Below are 24940 nucleotides of genomic sequence, written 5' to 3' on the forward strand. Positions count from 1 at the left end.
GCCTTAATCTGATCTCGCTTCCCACGCCCGGGTTCCCGGGTTCGATTCCCGGCGGGGTCACGGCTTTTTTTCTCTGCCTCGTGATGACTGGGTGTTGTGTACTGTCCTTAGGTTAGTTAGGTTTAAGTAGTTCTAAGTTCTGGGGGACTGATGACCATAGACCTTAAGTCCCATAGTGCTCAGAACCATTTGAACCATTTTGAACCTTAATTTGAGGAGGAAATTTCTGAGACTGTTAGTTTGCTGCCCAGCACTGTATGCTGAACCATGAAGTGTGGGGAAAACCGGAAAAAAAGAGAATCTAAGCTTTCGACAGCTAGTGCTTTGCAACGATGTCGAAAATTAGGTAGACTGTCAAGAAATGAAGAGGTTCTCCGTACAATCGGCGAAGAAACATGCGGAGAACGCTGCCAAGAAGGGACGAGATGGTAGCACATCTGTTAATACATTAGGGAATAACTTAAATGGTACTAGAAGGAGCTGTAGAGTGTAAAAACTGGCCAGGATGACAGAGACTGGAATACATCCACCAAATAATTGAGGAGGTAGGTGCAAGTGCTACTCTGAGAAAACTGACACCGCTTCCTAAAAACAAAAATTAAAAAAAAACAAAAACTAAAATAAGAGCTCGGAGAGATATAGTCATAAGCCACAACTTTCACGAAATTGAGTTTTTCATGTTGCGCCATTCTTAACAATGTCTTCTTCACAATGTGTTGAAAAATTTCCGTGTTACTGCAACAGATTGCAGGCTATGACGGAGTGCAGTTCTATGCTGTGCCATCTGGTGGTAGTTTCAGAAGATACATAGTCACAAGCCACGGCAATATGGCAGGTGGGTCAGTAAAGTCTGAAGCGTCTTCGTGTCTTCAATGCATATTTGACACAGACAGTAGTGGAAGTGAAGAGCTTTACCCTTTGGATCCTGACAGTGATGAATCTTGGCATCCATCGACCAGCAGTTCCAGCTCAGATGATGTTTTGGTAGGTATATAAAACGGTTTATTTTTGGTGATTAATTTCCTGTGGCTTGTGACATTGTTTCTCTCAACATTGCCAACGCATTTGACAGCCATCCTGTGTGTTAATGATGAAACTTGATGGACACGTTTATATTGCTGCTTAATGGTGCAATAATGTAGTTTCAAAGGCAATAGATGTGTAAAAAATATTTTCTTATTAATGTGATTTTAGCGAAATTTAATGTTTTGTGTGGCTTATGACTATATCTCACGCAAATTCTTAGACTATTTTGCTCTTCATATTATAGCTTGAAATAAGTAGAATAAATGAAGAACACCCGAAAAAACCAAAGCCTTCACGGAAAAGAAAGCGAAATATTGATCAGTGGAAGAAAAATAAAGCAAAATTTCGACGAAATGCTGGTCAGCAGTATAAGTCTTTAAAAACCCACAAGACTGTTCAGGCTGCTACTATAGGAAGTCCCTGTACTTGTTTAAATAAATGCTTCACAAAACTGCTTGGAGAGGAAGAAAACATTTTTCATTCATTTTGGGACATAGGAAACTTTAATGCCCAGTATACTTACCTGATGAGCCATATGAAAATGGAACCGAAAAAGCGGAGGTTTGTTCACTATTTAAATACAAATAGTTTAATACTTTGTATATTTATTTCTTTTGTTATATTTGTCATAATTTCTTTCAAAGCTATCCAAAAAAAGACTTCCAAGAAAATATCATCTAGCGATGTTACATTTTCTTAGAATGTGAGGGTATGCGGAATAGAAGTCATGATCTGCAAGGAAGCTTTCCTAAGGGTTCATGGCTTACAGATACATGCACGAAGAGTGAGGAATTTGCAATATCAAATGAAGCAGGGATTTGCAGTGCCAAAAGAAGATGGATGAGGTTTGTTTGTTACTCTGTGCTATAAGCTAGGGATGTATTCAAACTGATTACTATACAAATATTTCTATTAAGAAGAGGATATTAACTCATCTGTTTTTTATTTCTGGAAAACATGGAAGCTACCCACATAAATTTCAAGACGAAGCTGTACAAAGTGTTAGAGAATTTCTCAACACCATGCCGAAATATAACAGTCATTACAGTAGGCAACAGAACCCCAATAAAGTGTATTTGGATTGTGATCTCACAATTGCTTCCTCATTTCGAGATAAATACTCAGAATACAGCAAAGAAAAGCAGGTTCCTGCATTATCTGAAAGTAAATTCAGAGAAATTTTCGTATCTGAATTTAACATAGGCTTCAAACTGTGACACCTGTTCAAAATGTGATGGATTTCTAATTGCAATAAATAACCCATAATTATGTGCAGAGGAAGTCACAGAAAAGAAACAACAATATGAACTGCATCTAAAAAAGGCTGACGGAGGACAAAATATGATTGCGTCTTTAACTGCTCTGGCTAAAGGAAATTCGAAAGAGCATCATGTGATAGCAATGGACATGCAACAAACGTTCCCCACACCTAAACTAACAGTTGATCCAGCATTTTACAAGAGGAAAATTTGGACATACAACTATGGTATCCACGACTGTGGGTCAAATAAGGGTTATTTGTTTCTGTGGAGCAAGAAAGATGGAGGACGGGGTTCAGATGAAGTTGGGAGCTGCTTATTGAAGTACTTGGAAATAACTAAACCTCAGACAAAACATCTCCACATAATCACAGACAACTGCAAGGGTCAGGCAAAGAATTGGACTATTATTGCTTTGGAAAGGTCTCTTGTTGCTACCAAAAGATTTGATTCTGTCCAGCATTACTTCCCCGTAGTAGGTCACACCATGCTATCTTGCTATCGTGATTTTGGTCTCATTGAACGGTATGCAAGAAACAGACGTCCTTCGGTGTACGCTGCTGATGAATGGGCAAAAGTAATAAAATCTGCGAGTCCAAAACATTTCATTGTAACTAAAATGGAAAGAGAAGACTTCAGAAGTTTGGAAAGCCTGAAGACATTGATCACAAAAAGTACAGAATCCACGTCTGGAGATCCCCACCATTTCAGTGAAGCTACTCAACTTAAGTTTGAGTCTGAAGATCCCTTCGAGCTAAGTGTAAAGCACTCTTATTCAGACATAGGAGCTTGCATGTCAGTGGATATTGGTGTCAAAAAGAAAGGAAGGCTAGTTGAACCAAATCCATATCAGCTGCCAATAAAGTACAGAAAGCCACTACCCATTAACCAGAAAAAAATTGATGTTTTACTGTCTCTTATACCATACACGCCTGCAGCAAATCAAGATTTCTTTCGGTCATGTACTGGAAATAACGTGTACAGTGATAAGGTAGAGGAACTTCCTTGATGTAACTCTATCAATTAAAAAGTAATTTATACATCTAAGATACCTGATAAGTATATATTAATGTGTAAAAATTATATAGTCTGCTTGCTGTGTAAGAGTAGTTAAAATAAATCCTTACAAATTCATACTTTGTTTTAAAAAATTTTTTGGGAGATAGTCATAAGCCACCAGTGACTACATCTTAATTAGAATCATTCTAAAATTAATATTTTATAGCATGCAAAGAGTTGATTATTTAACAACATGCTTTGCAAGTATTAAGCAAGTGTTTGCAGTAGAAATAAGGTTTCTATTTTGTATTAAACATTTTCAGACCTCCGCAGAACTTTAAACTTGCTGTATCTCAAAATTAGCTCGATGTGGCTTATGACTATATCTCTCCGACCCCTTCAATTAAAAAAAAAGGGGGGGGGCGGGCCAGTAAACAGAAGGGCTAATGTTCTCATGATTTATGTCATGTAGGGTCACGGAAAGATGAAAAAGGAAATGGGCCAAGACCTTCTGAAGGAACCATCCCAGCATTTGTCTTAAGCGATTTAGGGAAATCACGAAAATCTAAATGTGGATGGCCGGTCGGAGGGGAGTGGGGTGTTTAAGCCGCACACTCCCTCCCCTCTCTATGCGAGTCATGTGTGCTAACGACTGCGCCACCTCGCTCTGCATACAAAAGTAGGGCTATGATTGGGGCGTTAGACGTTTGCGATACTGAACCTTTAAACAAGGAAAGGAAAACCATTAAGGTTCGGTACATAGAAACGGAGACTATTTTTCCAGTCCACCTGCCTAAAGTTACTAGGTACAACATGAAATCCTACAAAACATACGCAAACGGAGGTAGAGAAACTATAATGAAATAATGGAAATCAATAAGAACATCGCTATTTGCCCCAAATTAGTACTGAATAAACAGATACAATTACCGTAATCTCCGCTTCTAACTGCAAACGTTGCAAATAAAACATCCAGTTTAGTTTGTAAATTATCCTCCCTACTTATATGCCTCCAGTTTTACTTGATTTCAGCTACTGATATTTCATTTACCCTATAATGTTACTTTCAATAATTACAGTTGTTTTTTCGCTTACTAGTTTAATATCATGTAGTTGAATTATGAAATTTTGAGACACTTCTAGTATTGGCCTTGAAACATGTCACCAAAATATACTGTATTGTTCTCTTTTTATTTTTCTCCGAACAATTGTTGCAATTTGTCGTTTAGTTCCTTAACTCAGTGTGTCATGTTTTATATAAAGGATTTATTTACAAAAACTTTTTCGGGTAACGTTTGATTCGTTTGTATTTATATTTTACATGGTGCGTTACAGGAATTGACTCCATGTATCAATTGCGTTTTTCTGTGTGTCATTCATTCTCTTGATTGGTGAGGTGCTCCCATGTTCTGTCGTATTCATTGTAATGTATAAAAACAAACGCAATTTTTAAGTAACGATCGATCTTTATACAGAGTAAACAACGAAATTTGGAAAGAACTACTTATTACCGTTTTCTTGTGGTCCACGTGTGCAAGAACTCAAATGTTGAACATCACACACATTTTTCTGTGCAAAGTATGCAATGAATGTAGCAAAGGTACGTAAATAATAAATTACAAAGATGTTTTTGTATGTAGTAGAATGTGTTTTACATTCTGTCGAAAAAAGCAAAAAGATGAGCCTGCTGGAAATAATGGAAATCGACGAACACATGATACAGAATGTCAGCCTAGTTTTAAACGGTCAGGATCGATTTCTATTTTCTTCCTTCTTAAACTGTGTTTTCCTTATAAATACTGGATTCAGACTGTAAGTTCATTTTACTTCTCACCATTTGTTGGATGTATCTCCGCGAAAGAACTTCGCTTACCCCGGTCTTTTAGTTAGTGTAACTTTTGTAAACGTTTCCTATATAAATACTGTCATTTTCGTATCTTCAGTACAAATAAATCTGTGTAAGTTGCTCATCGTGTTTATTTGTGTTTGCGACATTCAAATGTCACCTGCAGATGGCCTGAGGAGCCGAAAGCAGGTTCGTGACCAGGTAAATATAACTCTGCAGAACATTAGAAAGTGTTTTCCTTTTTAATATAGTACTTGAACATTTGAAATAATCTTTATAGCAAACTGCAGACTTCTGAGATCCAAACGAAATAACCAAACTGACCTCTTAGACGGGCAAAGGGACAAAATTCGACCAAAGGAAAATATAGTTTACTGCGAAAATAGCCTAGTTTTAAATTTCCATTGTCGCCATTGTTAAACTAATTTTTCGTTACAAATACTAGATTCCAACTGTAAGCTCATTTTATTTCTCACCAATTGTTGTATGTATCTCCACATGAAACTTCGTTTACTCACGTTTTTTAGTCTATGTAATTTCTGTAATATTTTCTTATGTAGACACATTGTCATTTTCGTATCTTCAGTACAAATAGTATCTGTGCAAGTTGGTCACTGTGTTTCGGTGTTTGCGGCGTTCAGATGGACTGCGAACCTGAAAGTCAGTTAGTGACCAAAGTAATATAATTTTGCAGTACAATAGAAAGCATTTTCCTTTTTAATACTATCATATTCTGCCGAACAGCGACGGAAAATCCAGTTAATGTTAAAATTCTCCTTATCGACTGAGTCTTGGAAATGCTTTCCTACCGTCATACAATATGGGTTCGATGGATTGCTGCTTCTATCTGCATATTCAGTGCTGTTCTGTTTAGTAGGTCCCTCTTGTATAATTGCTTTTTTCGGTTTTCAGCCGTAAGTTCCCTGCTTAGTGGTTTATAAGGGGAAAATGTAAAAGTACGCCACCAACTAATTACAGGTCATGAAATGGATCAGCTGCAGGAATTGAGGAAACATTCTCAATACAACAAATATGAAGGTGAAACGCTAGACGAAAAACTGGAAAATAATCAACCAATTTCATCAGATACTTAGATAGTGTACTTAAATGAAAATAATGACACACAGAAATAGTTACTATTGTGAATGTACACAAGCAAATAAGGGTCCAGATTATTAATGTAATACGAAAGAATATTATAATGAATGGACACCCTATATCGTTTACTCTGTTGACTACATGTAAAAATATCTGTTTATTTAAGTAGGTTTTCTGTTTTCATTGTGTAATCCGCACCGAAAATTGTGTGTGATATTTAATCCGTGTGAGTTCCTGCACAAGGTGACCGACAGAATACCGTCAGTAGAGAAGGTTTCCAATTTCGTTGTTAAGTTTCTACAAACATCGATCATTAATTAAAAACTACGGTGTTCCGATACATTAAAGATGACAAAACTCTGCAGCACCTTACACATCGAAAACATTACGAATGAATGACATATCACACAGAAAAACGCAATTGACAATAGGAATCATTTCCCGAAACGCGTCGTGCAAAATACAAATAAAAACAAAATCGTGGTTGGTAGGAGAAATTTATTTTTATGAACAAACCCCTTTGTTTTTACAGTCGCAGACTTCCACCGACTGTTTATAGGAGAAAATGCTTTTGATGATTGCACGATACGCTTTGCAACACTGGCTTCAAAGTAAAACTGTTATTCTTTCGACTATTACACTATCTCTTTCTGTAGAGGGGTAACTTCGTAAATTAGTACAGATGTACAGCACCTAAAGTTAGATATTATGTTTGATATATATTAATCTTAGAAATAGTCTACACGTTTTAGCTAAACTATTTCTGGGTGGCTCATTAACTTTAATTTGACATAGTTTCACAAAGATTAAATTCATCGTATCATCATTCTGCTGTTGCCTTCATTGCTTATGTTGTGTGGTGTCACCGCCAGACACCACACTTGCTAGGTGGTAGCCTTTAAATCGGCCGCGGTCCGTTAGTATACGTCGGACCCGCGTGTCGCCACTATCAGTGATTGTAGACCGAGCACCGCCACACGGCAGGTCTAGTCTAGAGACTCCCTAGTACTCGCCCCAGTTGTCCAGCCAACTTTGCTAGCGATGGTTCACTGTCTACATACGTTCTCATTTGCAGAGACGACAGTTTAGCATTAGTCTTCAGCTACGTCATTTGCTACGACCTAGCAAGGCGCCATATTCAGTTACTATAATCTGAACAGATAATATTGTGAATCATGTACCGTCAAGAGCGACGTTCATCATTAATGGATTAAAGTTAAGTAGCAAACTAATTACGTCCGCTTTCTGAATTCTAATTCCTCGTCGTGTTCCAGACCTCACGTCAGTATAGTTCTTCCCTCCTCACGCCAGCCTGCGTGAGCTAAAAAGCGTGCATTTCGGCCTCAACTAGTAACACGGTGTTGGCTCTTCTGCCAACACAACATGTCCTTCATCGACATAACGTCTCACAGTTTTATAAAATTTTACAGTTAGTATCTCGTCTAACATTTATATGGTACTGTAGTGTGTACGGGTTGGAGCTAGACGTATTACCATGTATACATATACATAGGGTGACTCCGTGATGATGTTACAGATTTTCAGGGATGATGAAGAAGGGTAAATGTATTAATGACCCTGGGCCAGAAACGATCGAGTGGAAAGTTAAAAGCGAAAATCGTTGCGATACGTTTGATAGTGGTAAACTTATGGTGGTACTTGTGTTGCTAAGAGTGTAGCGTATGCACCTTTCAGAGGTGATAGTATGAACCAAAACAAGGAAAAATGCCCAGGAATTGTACTCTAGAATGCATACATTAAGAACTATAAGCACCTGCTCATCTTGGATGATGTGAACTCTCTCTTGTACTTAACAAGTGCCCTTAGCTGTTGCATTTTAGAGCCAATTTTGATTTTTTCTTGTTTTGGTCCGTACTGTTACCTCAAGTTGCCTACTCTAAAATCTTAGCAACAGCATTTTATCACAAATACTGAAGGGAGTACCTTCATTGTTTCCTTGAATTGTTAAATCTTGATCATGTCTCACCCGCTATTCTCGTAAGTATAGATTACTCATGTAGTTTTTCCCTTAGTCTTCATAATTTGCTGACGTATTAAGTATTTTCAGTTATTGCCCGTATCGCTTTTTTTACGCCGTGAATACGTGACTACCAACTGCCGAGGAAAGACCGGTGAAAGTACTTTCATCAGCACTGATTTCCAGTATTTAATTCGGGTATGCAGTATGCATGAGAAACGTAAATGATAGTGGAGGAGACGGCATCTGAAGTCGTTAAATTTCTCATCGTGAAGTAAAAAAATCTGGCGAGCTACCAGGAAGGAGAAGGTTGTGCGGCAGATCCTTCTGTGTAGCTCGATGGACGTTTTTGCCCCTTGCAGCGCGCAGCCACATAAGGCTCTTAGCGTCTCGCCGCGTTTAACCTGCATAAAGTCGCACTTTCGCTGCCCCTTTCTCCGCGGGTGGTAATCATAAAGTCACAGAGCGCGAGAGTGCGTTCGCGACGAAGCGCGCCCGCGAGGCGTCCCAGCATGCACTTTCTTCTGGCCCGACCACTGTTGTCCTCTGCATTGTGTCAGCCGCGGCGGCCGGGTTGTAGCCTCTTGAAACATCGCTTTGTGAACGCCTGTTTGGAAACCAACTGTGTTGCTGAACTGCGACCAAGACCAGAACAATATCAAGCCTCTACAAGGTGCGGAACAAACTGATTTTGCGAACTTCGAATGTCAACAAAATGTACGAAAGGAAACTGATTTACACAGGAAAGTAAGGTTCGAAAGCTATTACTTTCTTAACGGTGTGCTTCTGGGTTTTCAGCCGAGTTGTTTCCATTTTGTGCGCAATATTTTGACGACCCGCCCAGCCGTCATCTTCATGTGATGCTGAAAGTTATGCTTTTAAGTGTAGTCAGTGGCTGAACTCCAACCAGATTGTGAACTATTGATGGTCTCGGCCGCTGTTTATAGCTGATTTCGGCTCTCAACGCCCAGTACGCCTTTTAGTGCTCTTGTAAAAAGCACATTCTCTCAACGTTTATCAGCTGTAGCGCGTCTGACGGCTGACGACAGGTTGATTGACAGAGTGCAAGCCATGTTGAGCTGTATTCAATGGACCTAAAAGTACTAGCAGGTGTAACTCAAGACGTCATTCTAAAAGGTACAAAGTCGCCAGATGTAGCGGTAAATTCCAGAATACCCGACTGCACTGTTATTGGATCATTAGTGTTTACATTCCACATTAACCACCTAGTGCGTAACGTAAGACACTGTATAAGGCTATTCACATACGATGTATCTCGGGAAGGTTGCAAGGCAAGGAGACCAGCCAGCTCACGAAGACCTGCAAAGGATCGATGACTCTTGCAGGGACTGGAAGTTGATCCTGAGCGTGAATAATTATAATATACTGCGCATAAAACCGGAACAGAAGAGAATCTAAGCATTTGAGATGTGGTGCTATAGACGAATGTTGAAAATTAGGTGGACTGATAAGGTAAGGAATGAGGAGGTTCTACGCAGAATCGGAGAGGAAAGGAATATGTGGAAAACACTGATAAGGAGAAGGGACAGGATGATAGGACATATGTTAAGACATGAGGGAATGACTTCCATGGTACTAGAGGGAGCTGTAGAGGGCAAAAACTATAGAGGGAGACAGAGATTGGAATACGTCAAGCAAATAATTGAGGACGTAGGTTGCAAGTGCTACTCTGAGATGAAGAGGTTAGCACAGGAAAGGAATTCGTGGCGGGCCGCATCAAACAAGTCAGTAGACTGATGACCAAAAAAAAAACTACTCTACGATTATACTATTGGCGGTAAATCACTGGAAACCACAACTACTATAAAATAGTCGGAAGTAACCACGCGTAGCTACCTAAAGTGGGGTGGCCACATAAAACAAATGATAGGAAAAGCAAAAGCCAGGCTAGATTCGTTGGAAGGACATTGAGGAAATATAATTCATCCACGAAAGAAGTGTCCTCCAAAATACTTACTAAAAAATTCTGTAGTATTGTGCATCAGCCTCGTGACCTTTACCAATTAATAGAAGAGACAGAGATCAACAGAGGAGGGCGCGATTCGTCACGACGTCGTTTAGTTGGCGCGAAAGCGTTACGTAGAGGCTCAACAAACAACTGTGGCGGACGCTACAAAAGTGGCGTTGTGAATTATGGAGACGATTACTGTTGAAACTACGAGTGTGTATGTTGTAAGAAGAGTGCAGCAACATCTTACTTCCTTCCACGTACGTCTTCCGAAATGGTCACGAGTAGAAAATAAGAGAGATTAGCGATCTTAGGGAGAAACATCGTCAGCCGTTCTTCGCAAGTAACGTTCGTGAATGGAACAGGGATGGGGGAAAAGATAGTAGAATTACCCTCCTCTACACGCCACAAAGAAGATCGCGAGGTGTAGGTGTGTGTATATAGATTTATAAGTACCTGATAAATTGTAATATCGGCGCTAACAGTCACAATGATGAGTACTTTTTACTACCGATACAGTGTTAAAACAATTATCTTCAGCAAGAAGAAAGTGCATCTATTGAGAATAGGCCACCCCGTGATATTTGACCAAAAAAAAAATTCTTCGTTTTGTTTGACCTGTAGCAAACCTGCTTAAATTAGAGACACATGATCTTAAGGTGTCACCATAGATTATGAATAGAAAAAAAAAACATTCGCCACAAGGTCCCTTAAAAGCAGGCAACTAGTATAAAATCTAGTTACATTTGTAACTAGACAACAACAGCCTCCGGAGTCTACCGAAATGACGAGACGTTACTGGCCTATTTTTAAGTAGTTTTGTTTGAGTGTGCTCTATCATGTCTCAAAAGATATGGAAGCATTTTCTTTCGCATTCTGTCTGTTAGCTTTCTAGACCTGCCTCGGGAAGATCTGTCGTTTCTCAAACCCTTTCTCTTAAGATGCAAGTATTCGAAGACCCTTTCAAGAATAAAACAAGGGGCCACGGTGAGCTGAAAATTTTGGCATTGATACTTTAACCTGCGTAAAAGATCCTGATAGATTTTTGTAGAAATGATGCTAGAAATTGTGGCACTGACGTGAATCGGAAATGTAGTTACTGTGCGCTTCTGACCTTCCCTTAAAAATCATCAACCTTTAGTTAGTTTTGATGCTGTCCACCAGTTCAAATCTTGCTCTAATCCCTGTATCATTGCGTCACTGGTGCACAACATTTTCTACACTTCTGTTTTGAATATTTTACTCATTGGCTATCCTTACCTTTTTTGTCCTCTGCTATTCCTTCAGTCGCCAAGTTAACCATTCCCGCAAGGCGTAGCAGTCGTCACTCTAACGTGTCCGTTCTAAGCGTCTTATTTCTGTATATACTTAATTTATAACATCACATATTTCAAACGTTTCTACTGTTTTCTTCTCCGGATTTGCGATGATCCGCATTTCTGTTCTGTGCTCCGAACGTACACTTTCGGTGTTTCATTTCCCTATCAGGATCTGGTATCTGCAGATCTCTTACCGAATAAATCTTACTTTTACTGTGCCGCTCTGCTTGTGATGTCCTTGTTTCGGCTCTTCGGTGTAGTACTACTTCCTTGATAGGAGAGATCTTCTATTTCTTCCGGTAAAGTGCCGTTTCCAATTTCGATTTTTAGAAAATCGTTATTCTCCTTTTTACTCCTCTTGAGAATTTCGTCTAAGCTTTACTTACTCTTAAGCCGTAGTATGTGCTTAGTATGCTGTCAATTCCTTTCAACAGGTTTTCTTAGTCTCCTTACATATGGTACTATGTAATGAATCATTGGAGTCACTTCCATGTTTTTCAGGGTGAAGATGAATCTGTGACGGGACTTCAGAAAGTAAGTTACACATCATTACGGCAGGTCAAGTAGCTTTTACTGAATTCCGCACTACAGTTCAAATTCTCGCAGCTACAAACACTATTTCAGTGTAGTTACCAAGTCTCTGTAAACAACGGCCGGAACGTTCTGCCAATCATTCGATCCCGCAACGACAGAAATCCTCTCCTTGGTCATAGTGTCATTCGAGAACCGCTGTGTGAACATCGTCGTCGTTCGAGAACCTGCGATTGCTGTGAACCAGTTGTTCGGCTGCATGGACGCTGGCGTTTGTGGGTGATGAGGATGACATTCCTCCGCGGTCGGCGTTACCCCGTCTGCGCGGCCTTGGTCAATTGTTGGCACCATCTCACTGCGGCTGGACGCAATATTGTATTTAATCCATATAAGTTTCCTTTAATTTACGTCTATGGTCACAATCTTTTCTGTTTAACAGATTACCGGTTTCGGTCTTTAATGATCATCATCAGATCTGTTTCATAAAAACAAAGTCCTAATGTTCTGCAGCCATAGTGTCATCGTCAAATGTTAAATGCGGAATCAGCACCAGTATCGTCGCCGGAATTTCAAAGTGAATCTGTGCCCAATTTAGACGTTTTGCCCACAAGAATCATATTGTCCCTACGTACTTAAACTATGGCCTAAAACTACGGACTACGTTTCCAGATGGCCCGCCAGTTCACTCCTACACTTGATGAATCCATTAACCGTATCAGGACAGAACTGTGTCTGAGGAAAACTCTGAACATTTACTCCCTTCTGCCAATCCGCCATTCCTGTTGCACAGTGGTCTAATGATGGGACGACATGCTTACTTTTTGTAGTCCGTTAGTATAGTCAGTGCCTCTCCATGCAGTGGAATGCACCATTGAGTTAAGAATCTGTAAATCGTTTAGTATTAATTACTTATTTACTACTTGCTTTCTAATTTGTCATTGTAGTTTATCCAGTAATTAGTAAAACCACCAGAAATACAATGATTATAACATAACTCTTGTAGCCGCTGTCCTGTTGGCTCCCTCCGATATGTAAAACGGTTCTCGAAACCATTCAAGTGGGCCTAGTTTAATGTGGAATCCGGACCAAGAATCAACCTTTTTTACGTAGATGAATCAGACTGAAATAAGGGAGCCAACTGTGTCGCACAAGCTCGTGACCAGATTACTGGATGAACTACAGATAGAGTGCAGCCTTACTTCGCCGCGGCACTAAGAGTGGTGGGTGGCGGTTCCACTTCTCCAGACTCCTTTTATCCCCGGGAGAGACGGATGGCCCCTGGGGCCTTTCTGGAGGGACTGGAAGAAGGCCTCTACCCTCTAGGTCACCACGGCTACAAATTAAAGTTAGTGCCAGACATAAATTGTAACATCAATTGCGGGACTCTTGCTTTCTGATCTCTTTTGAAAACTTACCTGTACAGGCAGCCAGCTACTTACACTGGCCTACAGGGGCTAACATGTGATTGAAGTGGTTCAGAATTTACTTTTTCCCTTGAGAACTGACGGTACGTTGAACACTGGATACGGGTAATATAAATTAAAATATCACTGTTAACTAATTTTCGCTAGTGAACAGTTTCCATGTATTACAAACGATGGAAACAATTTCGAAATATATTAAAAATAGATGTGTGCTATTTTAATTAGTTTGAAACGAAACCGAGGACAAAGCGAGAAAATATCCAATATCATTTGCTACACGTGCTAGTTCAGCCCTAGCCAACCGTTTGTTGACCCTCGGACCTGATTAACATATTTATTTGAGCTCATGGGCCGCCTCGTCGCGTGACGCGACAGCTTCACTCCTAGCGCATAACTATAACGTCCGGGACGTTAATGTTTATTGGGTAACGTACCGATAGGAATAATGCCCCTTTCCGGACAAATCACTCCAAAAAAATATGCGTCAAAACACATTTAGGGTCTTTTAAACTTTTTAAAATCAACATTGGAATTTGTATGTCCAGTCACCAAAAGTATTTTTGGATAAATATTCATAAATGCTTCCTAATAGAGTATGAAATTTAATTTGTTACTATCTACGAACACACGAACGACCTGCCAGTGCCCAAAAGTATCAAAGTTACTTCTAATTACTTGTCGTATTTTGTTTTTCTGTTCATTCTCATATTAACGTTAATAAAGACTTGTCCGTTGTAGACGTATTAGAACACTAGAACTGTTAGAACTAAAGGCAATTTATAATCAATTAATTGCAACCAGCAAAACGAGGATAATGGAATGTAGTCGAATTAAGTCGGATGATGCTGAGCGAATTAGATTAAGAAATGAGACACTTAAAGTAGTAAATGAGTTTTGCTATTTGGGGAGCAAAATAACTGATGATGGTCGAAGCAGAGAGGATATAAAATATAGACTGGCAATGGCAAGCAAAGCGTTTCTCAAGAAGAGAAATTTGTTAACATCGAGTATAGATTTAAGTGTCAGGAAGTCGTTTCTGAAAGTATTTGTATGGAGTGTGGCCATGTATGGAAGTGAAACATGGACAGTAAATAGTTTAGACAAGATGAGAATAGAAGCTTTCGAAATGTGGTGCTACAGAAGACTGCTGAAGATTAGATGGGTAGACCACATAACTAATGAGGAGGTATTGAATAGAATTGGGGAGAAGAGAAGTTTGTGGCACAACTTGACTAGAAGAAGGGATCGGTTGGTAGTACATGTTCTGAGGCATCAAGGTATCACCAATGTAGTACTGGAGGGCAGCATGGAGGGTAAAAATCGTAGAGGGAGACCAAGAGATGAATACACTAAGCAGATTCGAAAGGATGTAGGTTGCAGTAGGTACTGGGAGATGAAGAAGTTTGAATAGGATAGAGTAGCATGGAGAGCTGCATCAAACCAGTCTCAGGACTGAAGACCACAACAACAACAACAACAACAACTGCAACCAGATGCTTTAATAGACGTTTAATTTTCCATGATATTTCAAGACGCCTGGCATTCTTTGTTCACATTTTTAGATCTTTTTCATGTATATACGCGTCGTGAACATTTTTTGTACGCGCGGTCTAGGGCGCCTTGTCACGGTACGCGCGATTCCCTCCGTCGGAGGTTCGAGTCCTCCCTCGGGCATGGGATTGCGTGTTGTCCTTAGCGTAAGTTAGTTTAAGTTATATTAAGTAGTGTGTAAGCTTAGGGACCGATGACCTCAGCAGTTTGGTCCCATAAGATCTTACCACAAATTTCCAAATTTCCATTCTTTGTATACTTAAGTTTTACGGTAGCTGTCTTAAAGTTCCATTGCAAAATTCTGCAACGCCGTTAGTAACGAAAAAATGTTTAAGTCACACAAATAAACGTAAACATGTGAAGATGGGGTGCCAGGTGTCATGAAATATCATGGCAAATTAAACAGCTACAAAGGCAACTTAAGTAAAACTAAGCTCCGTCGGAACAGGCCTTGGAAGGCCCAACGGGACCGAACGGCCGCCGTGTCATCCTCAGCCCACAGGCATCACGGGATGGGGATATGGAGTGGAGTGTTGTCAGCACACCGCTCCCCCGGCAGTTTGTCAGTTTCCGAGACCGGAGCCGCTACTTCTCAATCAAGCAGCTCCTCAGTTTGCCTCACAAGGGCTGAGTGCACCCCGCTTGCCAATAGTGCTCGGCGGACCGGATGGTCACCCATCCGAGTCCTGATCTGACGGGAACCGGTGTTACCACTGCGGCAAGGCCGTTGGCACAAAGGCAACTAGTTGCAGGTAATTCATTACGAATTACCTTGTAATTCCAACAGTTGTAATGTTCTAATATGAGCAGAATGGACAAGACTTATTTACTAATGTTCATACGAGAAAGAATAAAATAGTTCATATATATGGTTCATATGGCCCTGAGCACTATGGGACTTAACTGCTGTGGTCATCAGTCCCCTAAAACTTAGAACTACTTAAACCTAACTAACCTAAGGACATCACACACATCCATGCCCGAGGCAGGATTCGAACCTGCGACCGTAGCGGTCGCGCGGTTCCGGACTGTAGCGCCTAGAACCGCTCGACCACTCCAGCCAGTTAATAAAATAGTTCAAATGGCTCGAAGCACTATGGGACTTGACATCTGAGGTCATCAGTCCCCTAGACTTAGAACTACTTAGACCTAACTAACCTAAGGACATCACACACATTCATGCCCGAGGCAGAATTCGAACCTGCGACTGCAGCAGCAGCGCGGTTCCGGACTGAAGCTCCTAGAATCGCTCGGCCTCAGCGGCCGGCGAGAAATAATAGAAAAACAAAATATGGCAATGACGTAGGGCGCCGCAGTCGAGAAGCCATTGGCCACACCGTGGACGAACGTTAGTGGACATTAACATACAAAAATTCAATGTTTGCTAGCATTTTTAAATACTTGTCCAAAAATGCGTTTGAACGATCCCATAGGCATGAGTTGTTTCAATAACACTAAATAAATTAAGCCACAATTGCTTTGCTCATATTAAAAAATTCAAAAGTCGTAATCCCTTGAACTTAATATTTGTCGGCTGTATTATACAGAAGCCAAGCAGGAAAAACGCAGACAACAGAATGGATCGATTTCTAAACGGATAACACTCGCCCTTCCAACCTCGGTACATACTGACAATGGTGAGAATATTTTGGTAGACATCAACAGTGTTCAATATTTCTATTAGACAGTAGACAGTACAACAATACCCATCGTCAGACGGTCATTATATTCACGTATTGATGGTAAAAATAAATGTATGAGGACCCTTTAACTTCCGTGTGACATTTCTACCACACGTCTCTACGCATCCTTTTAATGTAATCAGCTGTTGCCGCCAGTAAACAGCGGTCGCCCCCACTCTCTACCCGCCGATGAGCACACGGCCGTAACTTCGCGCTCATACTGGTAACATGTTTCTCTTCGGAGTTCAGATCAAGTGGCGGCGAAGTGGCACTGCACAGGCGCGGAGTATGCAAAACTTTCACCGGTCTCCGCCATGAGCTGTATATCTGAGGTGAGCCGAGCGTCGGCGGAGATGTACACAATGTGTTCCGGCGGAGCACAATGTGAGCGCCTCTCTCCGCCCAAGTTCCCCATCCATGTTCTAGACGATAACTGTCTTAGTTTCGTTTCTTACGGTAGTTGTATGTAATAAATACAACAAAGCCACCATGAGACCTCGAAGACCACGTGAGGCTGAATGGCCAATGTCACATCGTCTGCCTTATGGCGTCTTTCGGGTGCGGTATGGAGGAACAAGCGGTCAGTGCACCGATCTCCGGCCGTTGCTAGCTTCCCACACCTTGGAACAGCTATTTCTCATTCAAGTAGCTCCTCAGTTGACGTCAAGAGGTTATGTACACCCTATTCTAGTTCCTATATCAAGGAAAATGTATGGCGCTGTGGGGAACTGCTTCCAGGTCCTTCGCATTGCAGTCAGACTCGATGACGGACAAGGTACGTAGGCGGGCCACTAGCGGTCGTAACGGTCTTTTCTCCTGAACACGAAGTGATGACGTACGCAGCATCAGAACTCATGACAAACCGCATTCAGAAATATGACGTTGCAAACGGAGGACAAACATAGACGCTGATTGATTGCGGCAGCGGCGAAAGACCGGTTTTGTGTGAAGAAAACTTCCTGATCCGAGCAGTTTTCGCACACTTCGCCTGTTACGGTATGGATCGTTAACCAAGACCAGTACTACGTATTCAAAAAATGCCGAAAGTTTTCAGTATAACGGTTCCCGGTAAGTGACGGCGTCACTATGTTGCTTACAAGACTCTGGTCTCTACCACGAATATGAGTAGGCTAAAAATACGAAGGGATAAATAATGCTTACTTGCTCGTTTTGCTTTTAACCTTTGTAGAAGGTTTATTTACTCGAGAAATGTTCATAAAAATGGTTCAAATGGCTCTGAGCACTACGGTACTTATCATCTGACGTCATCAGTTCCCTAGAACTTAGAACTACTTAAACCTAACTAACCTAAGGACATCACACACATCCATGCCCAAGGCAGTATTCGAACCTGCGTCCGTAGTAGTCGCGCTATTCCAGACTGAAACGCCTAGAACCGCATGGCCACACCGGCCGCAAATGTTCATACTTTATGCTTTAATTCATTTAGAATTTTTGTTTTTGATTGTTCACAGAGGTCTATAGGGGAAGCCTTATTCTACAGCTATCGAAAGGAAGCCGCGCGGAGTGGCTGCGCGGCTTGAGGCGTCATGTCACGGACTGCGCGGCCCCTCCTGCCGGAGGTTCGAGTCCTCCCTCGTGCATGGGTGTGTGTGTCGTTCTTAGAATAAGGTAGTTTAAGTAGCGCGTAAGACTAGGGACCGATGACCTCAGCAGTTTGGTCCCTTAGGCATTCACACAAATTTGAACCGGAAGGAAAGTAGAATAGGTTCTAATTTCGAGATAGCTACTAACTTAGACAATACCTAATTTTAGAATGTAAGTCAAACTAATTCTTAAGTTCACTGGGCGCAACACAACTATTTGCTTAATGACAGAGTTCCTTCAGGTATTAGAGGATGGATTGGGAGACGAAAAACAATTGCATTACTCTAGAAAACATAATAACAACATTTTTCATTCTTATCCCATTTTTCACTTGAAATGGAAATGGGAAAAAGAAGAGACAACGCGTGCTGAGACGGTCGTGTTTCCTTAGTCGTCCTACACCTTACTATGTAAAAACGGCAAACAGAATTCACCCTGCACCACACATGTGTTGTGAAGTGCACTATAATTCAGACAAGCAGTCAATAACAGGAAATTTGTAATTTACTGTACACTATTACGCACAGTATCAATTGGGATATTTAGCCTACACAAACCACCCCCATACTCAAAGTTCGTGTTAACCGACAGAGAGATCGAAACAACTGGCAGAGGAACGAATTGAAAAGCTTCGGGTCTTTTGACTAGCACTTGACCTCGAAGTCACCACGGCACTGTACGCTAAATTAGTACTACCACAGTGAGCTGAGATATAACGTGAGATATGAGGTGCCACATTTTCCGCTGATACATCGACAAAGATGGTCGAAGTACATGCTCTGTCTGCTCCCAGTGGCATATACAGGGTGTATAAGAAGTATGGGTAATGCTTCAATTATAAGGGATCAGAGTCTGCACGCAAAAGTAAGCAGGCGAGGCCGTATAAACAAAAGTTTGGAAATACTTTCAGAGTTATGAGACAGTCAATTACGTTGGCAGTTTTAAACAAGTTTACATGAAGAGTTACGAGCGTTTCTTGGAAAACTCGTTGACTTCGGTGTTATATGCCATTTATAGTAAAGAAATTAGAGCTTAACTTCCAGCCGACAATAACGAGGTCGCTAGAGACGTTTCAAAAATTCAGCCGTATGCTTTTTCAAGAAATCGTACCAGGATTTGCTTTAAATGATTTAGGAAAATAGAAAACCAGAATCCAGATGACCGTGTAGTGATTTCAAACCCGTCCTCCCGAGTGTGAGTCGAATGTGTCACCACTGTCACCTAACAGAGCGCTTACACTTAGTGGAAGCATTTAATTGATACATTTTAATGTGGGTGCTCCATTATGCCTTAGAGCGCACTAGCCTGATCGGCGGATAGACAAGATAGTATCAGCATTAAGCTAACATTAAGGAAAAATGTCTTCTTTCTCTGAGTTTAAGTGCCAGCACTACTCCGAGACACTACTCTGAGATGAAGTTGGGACAGGAGAGGAATTCGTGGCGGCTTGCATCAAACTAAACAGAAGACTGGCCATAAAAAAGTCAAATGGACGCTTGGCACGCCAATTGCCAGGTTATAGGCACCTCCAGCTCTTGGTGCGACGGTTAAGGATTGATGAGACTGAATGAACTACCCTAGCTGTATTCGGCGTATTTCAATCTACATTCAGCCTTAGGTATTCACTTTAAAAAATTTTGTGTGACATTTTGTTAACCTTCCGTAAGGTGTAGCAAGTGGAGAGCGTGCCACATAATGGGCAGGGCTCTCTCATAACTTGGATTTTTTTTCCGTAGGCATGTTTTATTTGGTTTTATCCTTGTTTTAATGGAAAGAGGAGATACACGAGTATCGTCCACTTAGATACACTGTGTAGATCCCAAACGCGTGGTAGTGTGTGTGAACTTAATTTTATCGACAGATGCCAGTCACTAAGATCGGTCAGGGTTTATTGTTTCCAATCAGATTGCTGTCCATGTTAAAAATATTTAAGGCATTCCCAGAATGAGATTTTCACTCTGCAGCGGAGTGTGCGCTGATATGAAACTTCCTGGCAGATTAAAACTGTGCCGGACCGAGACTCGAACTCGGGACCTTTGCCTTTCGCGGGCAAGTGCTCTACCAACTGAGCTACCCAAGCACGACTCACGCCCCATCCTCACAGGCCCCGAGTTCGAGTCTCGCTCCGGCACACAGTTTTAATCTGCCAGGAAGTTTCATTTAAGGCATTGCTCAAAATGTCCGTATATATAAACTGATTGAAGGGGCCACCAACATGCCGCACTGTTACGGTACAGTTCACTAACGGATGCTTCAGTTACATTTCTCATCCAAGATATTGCAGTTCTTGAAATATTCGTTACCAAAAGTTGGTTGCCGTTGTGAACAAATTCTGTTAAGGATTCTCCATGATCCGTGTAATTCTGAATATAAATCTTGTTGTTTGTATCATGACTTGATGATGATGGAGGTAGGCGTAAAGAAATTTGGGCTTCCACAAAGGCTTATCGACACACGGATCGAACAGGAATGGGCGACGAACACTGCAGGTACACAAAATCGCCTTTCTCACATGCCACACGTTGAGCACAGGTGTTGATGTAGAAGTGGGCACACTGCGCAAACTACGAAATTTTCACTGTGTTCTGTGACGACGACCTTTCAGTTTCACCTGTGAATGTTTTTAGTATGCTTCCACATGAACACGTTCTCGATTATGGAAAAACGCACAGAGAAACCATTGTTACGTAGCGTGTACACGATACCGCGTTATTTTCGGACGAATCTTCAGGCAAGAAAATTTCTGGAGAACAATGGAACCTCGTGGCTGCTTACCTGTGGAACTTGGGCGAACTCGGTGTTCCCCGCCGAGCACGTGAGACAGTAGATGATCAGCAACAGTAGCGGCAGCAGCGGCCGGCGCATAGCGGACAGCCCGTGTGTGTCGGACATCGTGGTGTGCAGTGTGTGAGTGGAGCCCGCACGCGGCCGGGCGGCTATGCTGTGGCTGGTTCAGTAGCTTCCGTCGCTCTTCCTTCCTTCCTTCCTGACTGGCGAGCGGCCGTGGTAGGACTGAGCCTGCGGCCGCGCGGCTCTCTGGGATAAGTACCTGTCCTATGTGGGTCAGCGGTGAGCGGCAGAGACCGCGCCGCCGCGAGCCCCCACCGCCGACGCTACTCGCTGATGGAACGATGGCCCACGCCCGGGAAGGTACACTGTTGGTGCTGTACAATCACAAGTATAAGACTTCGGGAACATCTTTGCATATGAAACGTCGAATTCTCTCTGTACCACCTTATTTTGCGTGTTGTGTCACCATTGAAGGACAATTACATTTCCACTTTGTTTTTTGTATAAAGGGCAGTCAAATTAAAACGAGGCGGAACGAAAAAAGTCAGTAAACAAGTAAACTATTATTTCGAAAGTAACGAAAGTAATCGCCGTAATAGTTGATATACGTGGTGCGACAATAAAGTAAAGAGACTGATGTGAAAAAAAAAGTTGCTTACCGTTTCAGTCAAGTTTAGTGTTGTCTCCTCCAAAGTAGTTTCCTTCTGATTGCACACACTTTTTCCAGCGCTTCTACCATTGATGGTAACATTTCTGGAACTCATCTTCTACATCTACATCCACACTCCGCAAGCCACCTGACGGTGCGTGGCGGAGGGTACCTTGAGTGCCTCTATCGGTTCTCCCTTCTATTCCAGTCTCGTATTGTTCGTGGAAAGAAGGATTGTCGGTATGCCTCTGTGTGGGCTCTAATCTCTCTGATTTTATCCTCATGGTCTCTTCGCGAGATATACGTAGGAGGGAGCAATATAATGCTTGACTCCTCGGTGAAGGTATGTTCTCGAAACTTCAACAAAAACCCGTACCGAGCTACTGAGCGTCTCTCCTGCAGAGTCTTCCACTGGAGTTTATCTATCATCTCCGTAACGCTTTCGCGATTACTAAATGATCCTGTAACGAAGCGCGCTGCTCTCCGTTCTATCTTCTCTATCTCTTCTATCAACCTTATCTGGTACGGATCCCGCACTGCTGAGCAGTATTCAAGCAGTGGGCGAACAAGCGTACTGTAACCTACTTCCTTTGTTTTCGGATTGCATTTCCTTAGGATTCTTCCAATGAATCTCAGTCTGGCATCTGCTTTACCGACGGGCAACTTTATATGATCATTCCATTTTAAATCACTCGTAATTCGTACTCCCAGATAATTTCTGGAATTAACTACTTCCAGTTGCTGAACTGCTATATTGTAGCTAAATGATAAGGGATCTTTCTTTCTATGTATTCGCAGCACATTATACTTGTCTACATTGAGATTCAATAGCCATTCCCTGCACCATGCCTCAATTCGTTGCAGATCCTCCTGCTTTTCAGTACAATTTTCCATTGTTACAACCTCTCGATATACCACAGCATCATCCGCGAAAAGCCTCAGTGAATTTCCGATGTCATCCACAAGGTCATTTATGTATAATGTGAATAGCAACGGTCCTTCGACACTCCCCTGCGGCACACCTGAAATCACTCTTACTTCGGAAGACTTCTCTCCGTTGAGAATGACATGCTGCGTTCTGTTACCTAGGAACTCTTCAATCCAATCACACAATCTTCTGTAATATCCTCCAAGACCTCCGTCACAGCTTTTTCGACATTTTGTGTTGTTTTAAAATGGTGTCCCTTGACCGCCGTTTTGACTCTTGGAAGTAGAAAAAAGTCGCACGGTGAATAAGGTGGCTGTGGCAGTGAAATTTGTTTTGAGGTTAAAAATTGATATACTGACAGAGCAGTATGGGATGGCGCATTATCGTGATGCAGAATCCAATTATCAGCAATGTTGGCACGGACACGAAGAACTCTTTTACGAAGTCTTTCTAAAATTTCTTTGTAGCAATATTGGTTAACTCTTTGTCCAGGAGGCACCCACTCTTTATGAAGAATTCCCTTGAAAGAAGCACACAAGCACGCATTTCACTTTTGATTTTGACATGCGATCAATTTGGGTCTGGGTGATCCCTTTGAGCACCATTGCGAACTTTGGCGTTTTTTCTTTGGATCGTTCTCAAAAAACCAACTTTCATCGCCAGTGATAATATGGCTCAACAATTCTGGATTGATTTCCGTTTGCTCTAGCAGATCGGCTGTCACATTTTCCCGTGTTTCTCGCTGTTGCGGCGTGAGTTTTTTGGGGACCATTTTTGCACAAATCATTCTCATACTGTTATTATTAGACGAACCGTTCCTCGATTGACGTTCAGTTCTTCTGCAATCATTTTCACGGATAATCTTCGACCAGATCGTACGAGTTCACGCACTCTGGTCAAGTTGACATCCGTCCGTGAGGTTGATGGTTGTCCACTGCGGTCTTCATCTTTAACATTCGTACTGCCTTCACTAAACATTTTATGCTAACGAAAAACTTGAGCTCTTGACATAACCTCCTCTCCAAAAGCCTTCTGAAGCTTACCGTAAGTTGTCGTCGCGTTTTCACCCAATTTAACCCAAAAAGAAATGGCTCTCCGTTGCGCAATATTATGCGGTTCCATTTCCGTGTCGAGAGACACATACACGTTTTAACGTATTACAGCACAACTCACGACTGAGCAGTTGCATCGATGTGCCACTTGGACTAGAAGCAGCTTATAGACCAAGGTCAAAGATATTGTGCCTACGCAAGCGTGCAGGATTACCACATCTTGCAAAGAAAATCAGTTTCATTACTTTACTGTCGCACCTCGTATTTATCACAAGGAGAGACAATACAGTCAGTGCCTTCTTAGAAAATGACTGCACTTGCCTACAGAACCATGCTTCTACCCCTGCGTCTACCATTTCGTCCGAAGCAAATCCACGCCACGGACGGCTTTATTCAGCCTCACCCTCATGTATCCTTACTCGTTTCGAAGAATAACACACAATCAAGAATGGAGTTGCACCACCTTTTTTCGGAATTGGTTGCAGAGAATGTGGAGTCAGTACACTCCCTACTATAGCTTCAGCTACATTCCGCCCACAGTGAATTTCGGATGATAGTTTCGAATCCTGAAACGAAAAGTGAGATAGGAGAGCGTTTCCACTGTCTTGTGAAAGGTAACTATGACGATGTTTCACTTCATGATATGTTAATATTTGTTCCATTGCTGACACTTTCTGACTAGTTCCCGCTGGCACGAAATACAAGGGTTGGAACTTTAATAGTGGCAACTATTTATTTACAGCTCGTACAAAATGGATACGTATTTCAAAGTTTTACTGACCTTCAAAGTAGTCACCAGCTTTGTGTATAACCGCTTGCCAGCGATGTGGAAGTCGTAGGATACTCTCAGCAATGCCAGTTGAGTTGACAGTTCGAGCTGCGCGGTCTATTGCCCGACAAATTTGTAGCAGTTCTGAAGCGGATGCCGTGAAGTGTTACCTTCAGTTTAGAAATCGAGTTGAACTCACGCGGGCTTAAGTCAGGGGAGTGCAGTAGGTGATATAGCACTTAGCAGCCCCATCAGTCAAACAAATCAGTAACAGCTTTGCACTGTGCGTGCTTGAGCATTGTGCTGCAAAATGATGGCCAGGTCCTGCAGAAAGTGTTATCACTTCTGTCTCTGTGCTGCTCATTTTTGGTACACAACCTACGACCAGCTTAGAGACAGCAGCTCGTAGCGCGCGGACGCAAATTCTCCCTGCTGGCGTTTCGTTCGGTGGTCGTTGTCACT

The 24940-nt window shown here is 41.8% G+C and overlaps 1 protein-coding gene across 1 annotated transcript in view; it reads right to left on the reverse strand.

Annotated features, from left to right (window-relative positions):
• The window catches only part of LOC126191112 (mucin-5AC), a 304373-nt gene extending 283065 nt beyond the window's left edge, over nt 1-21308 (reverse strand). The window contains exon 1 of the mRNA XM_049931854.1: nt 21066-21308. Coding sequence (XP_049787811.1) covers nt 21066-21182 — 117 coding nt within the window. The 5' untranslated portion in view covers nt 21183-21308. The remainder of the gene's footprint in view (nt 1-21065) is intronic.
• Between the last annotated feature and the right edge of the window lie 3632 nt (nt 21309-24940).

The sequence above is a fragment of the Schistocerca cancellata genome, chromosome 6, assembly GCF_023864275.1.
Source record: "Schistocerca cancellata isolate TAMUIC-IGC-003103 chromosome 6, iqSchCanc2.1, whole genome shotgun sequence".
Taxonomy (NCBI): domain Eukaryota; kingdom Metazoa; phylum Arthropoda; class Insecta; order Orthoptera; family Acrididae; genus Schistocerca; species Schistocerca cancellata.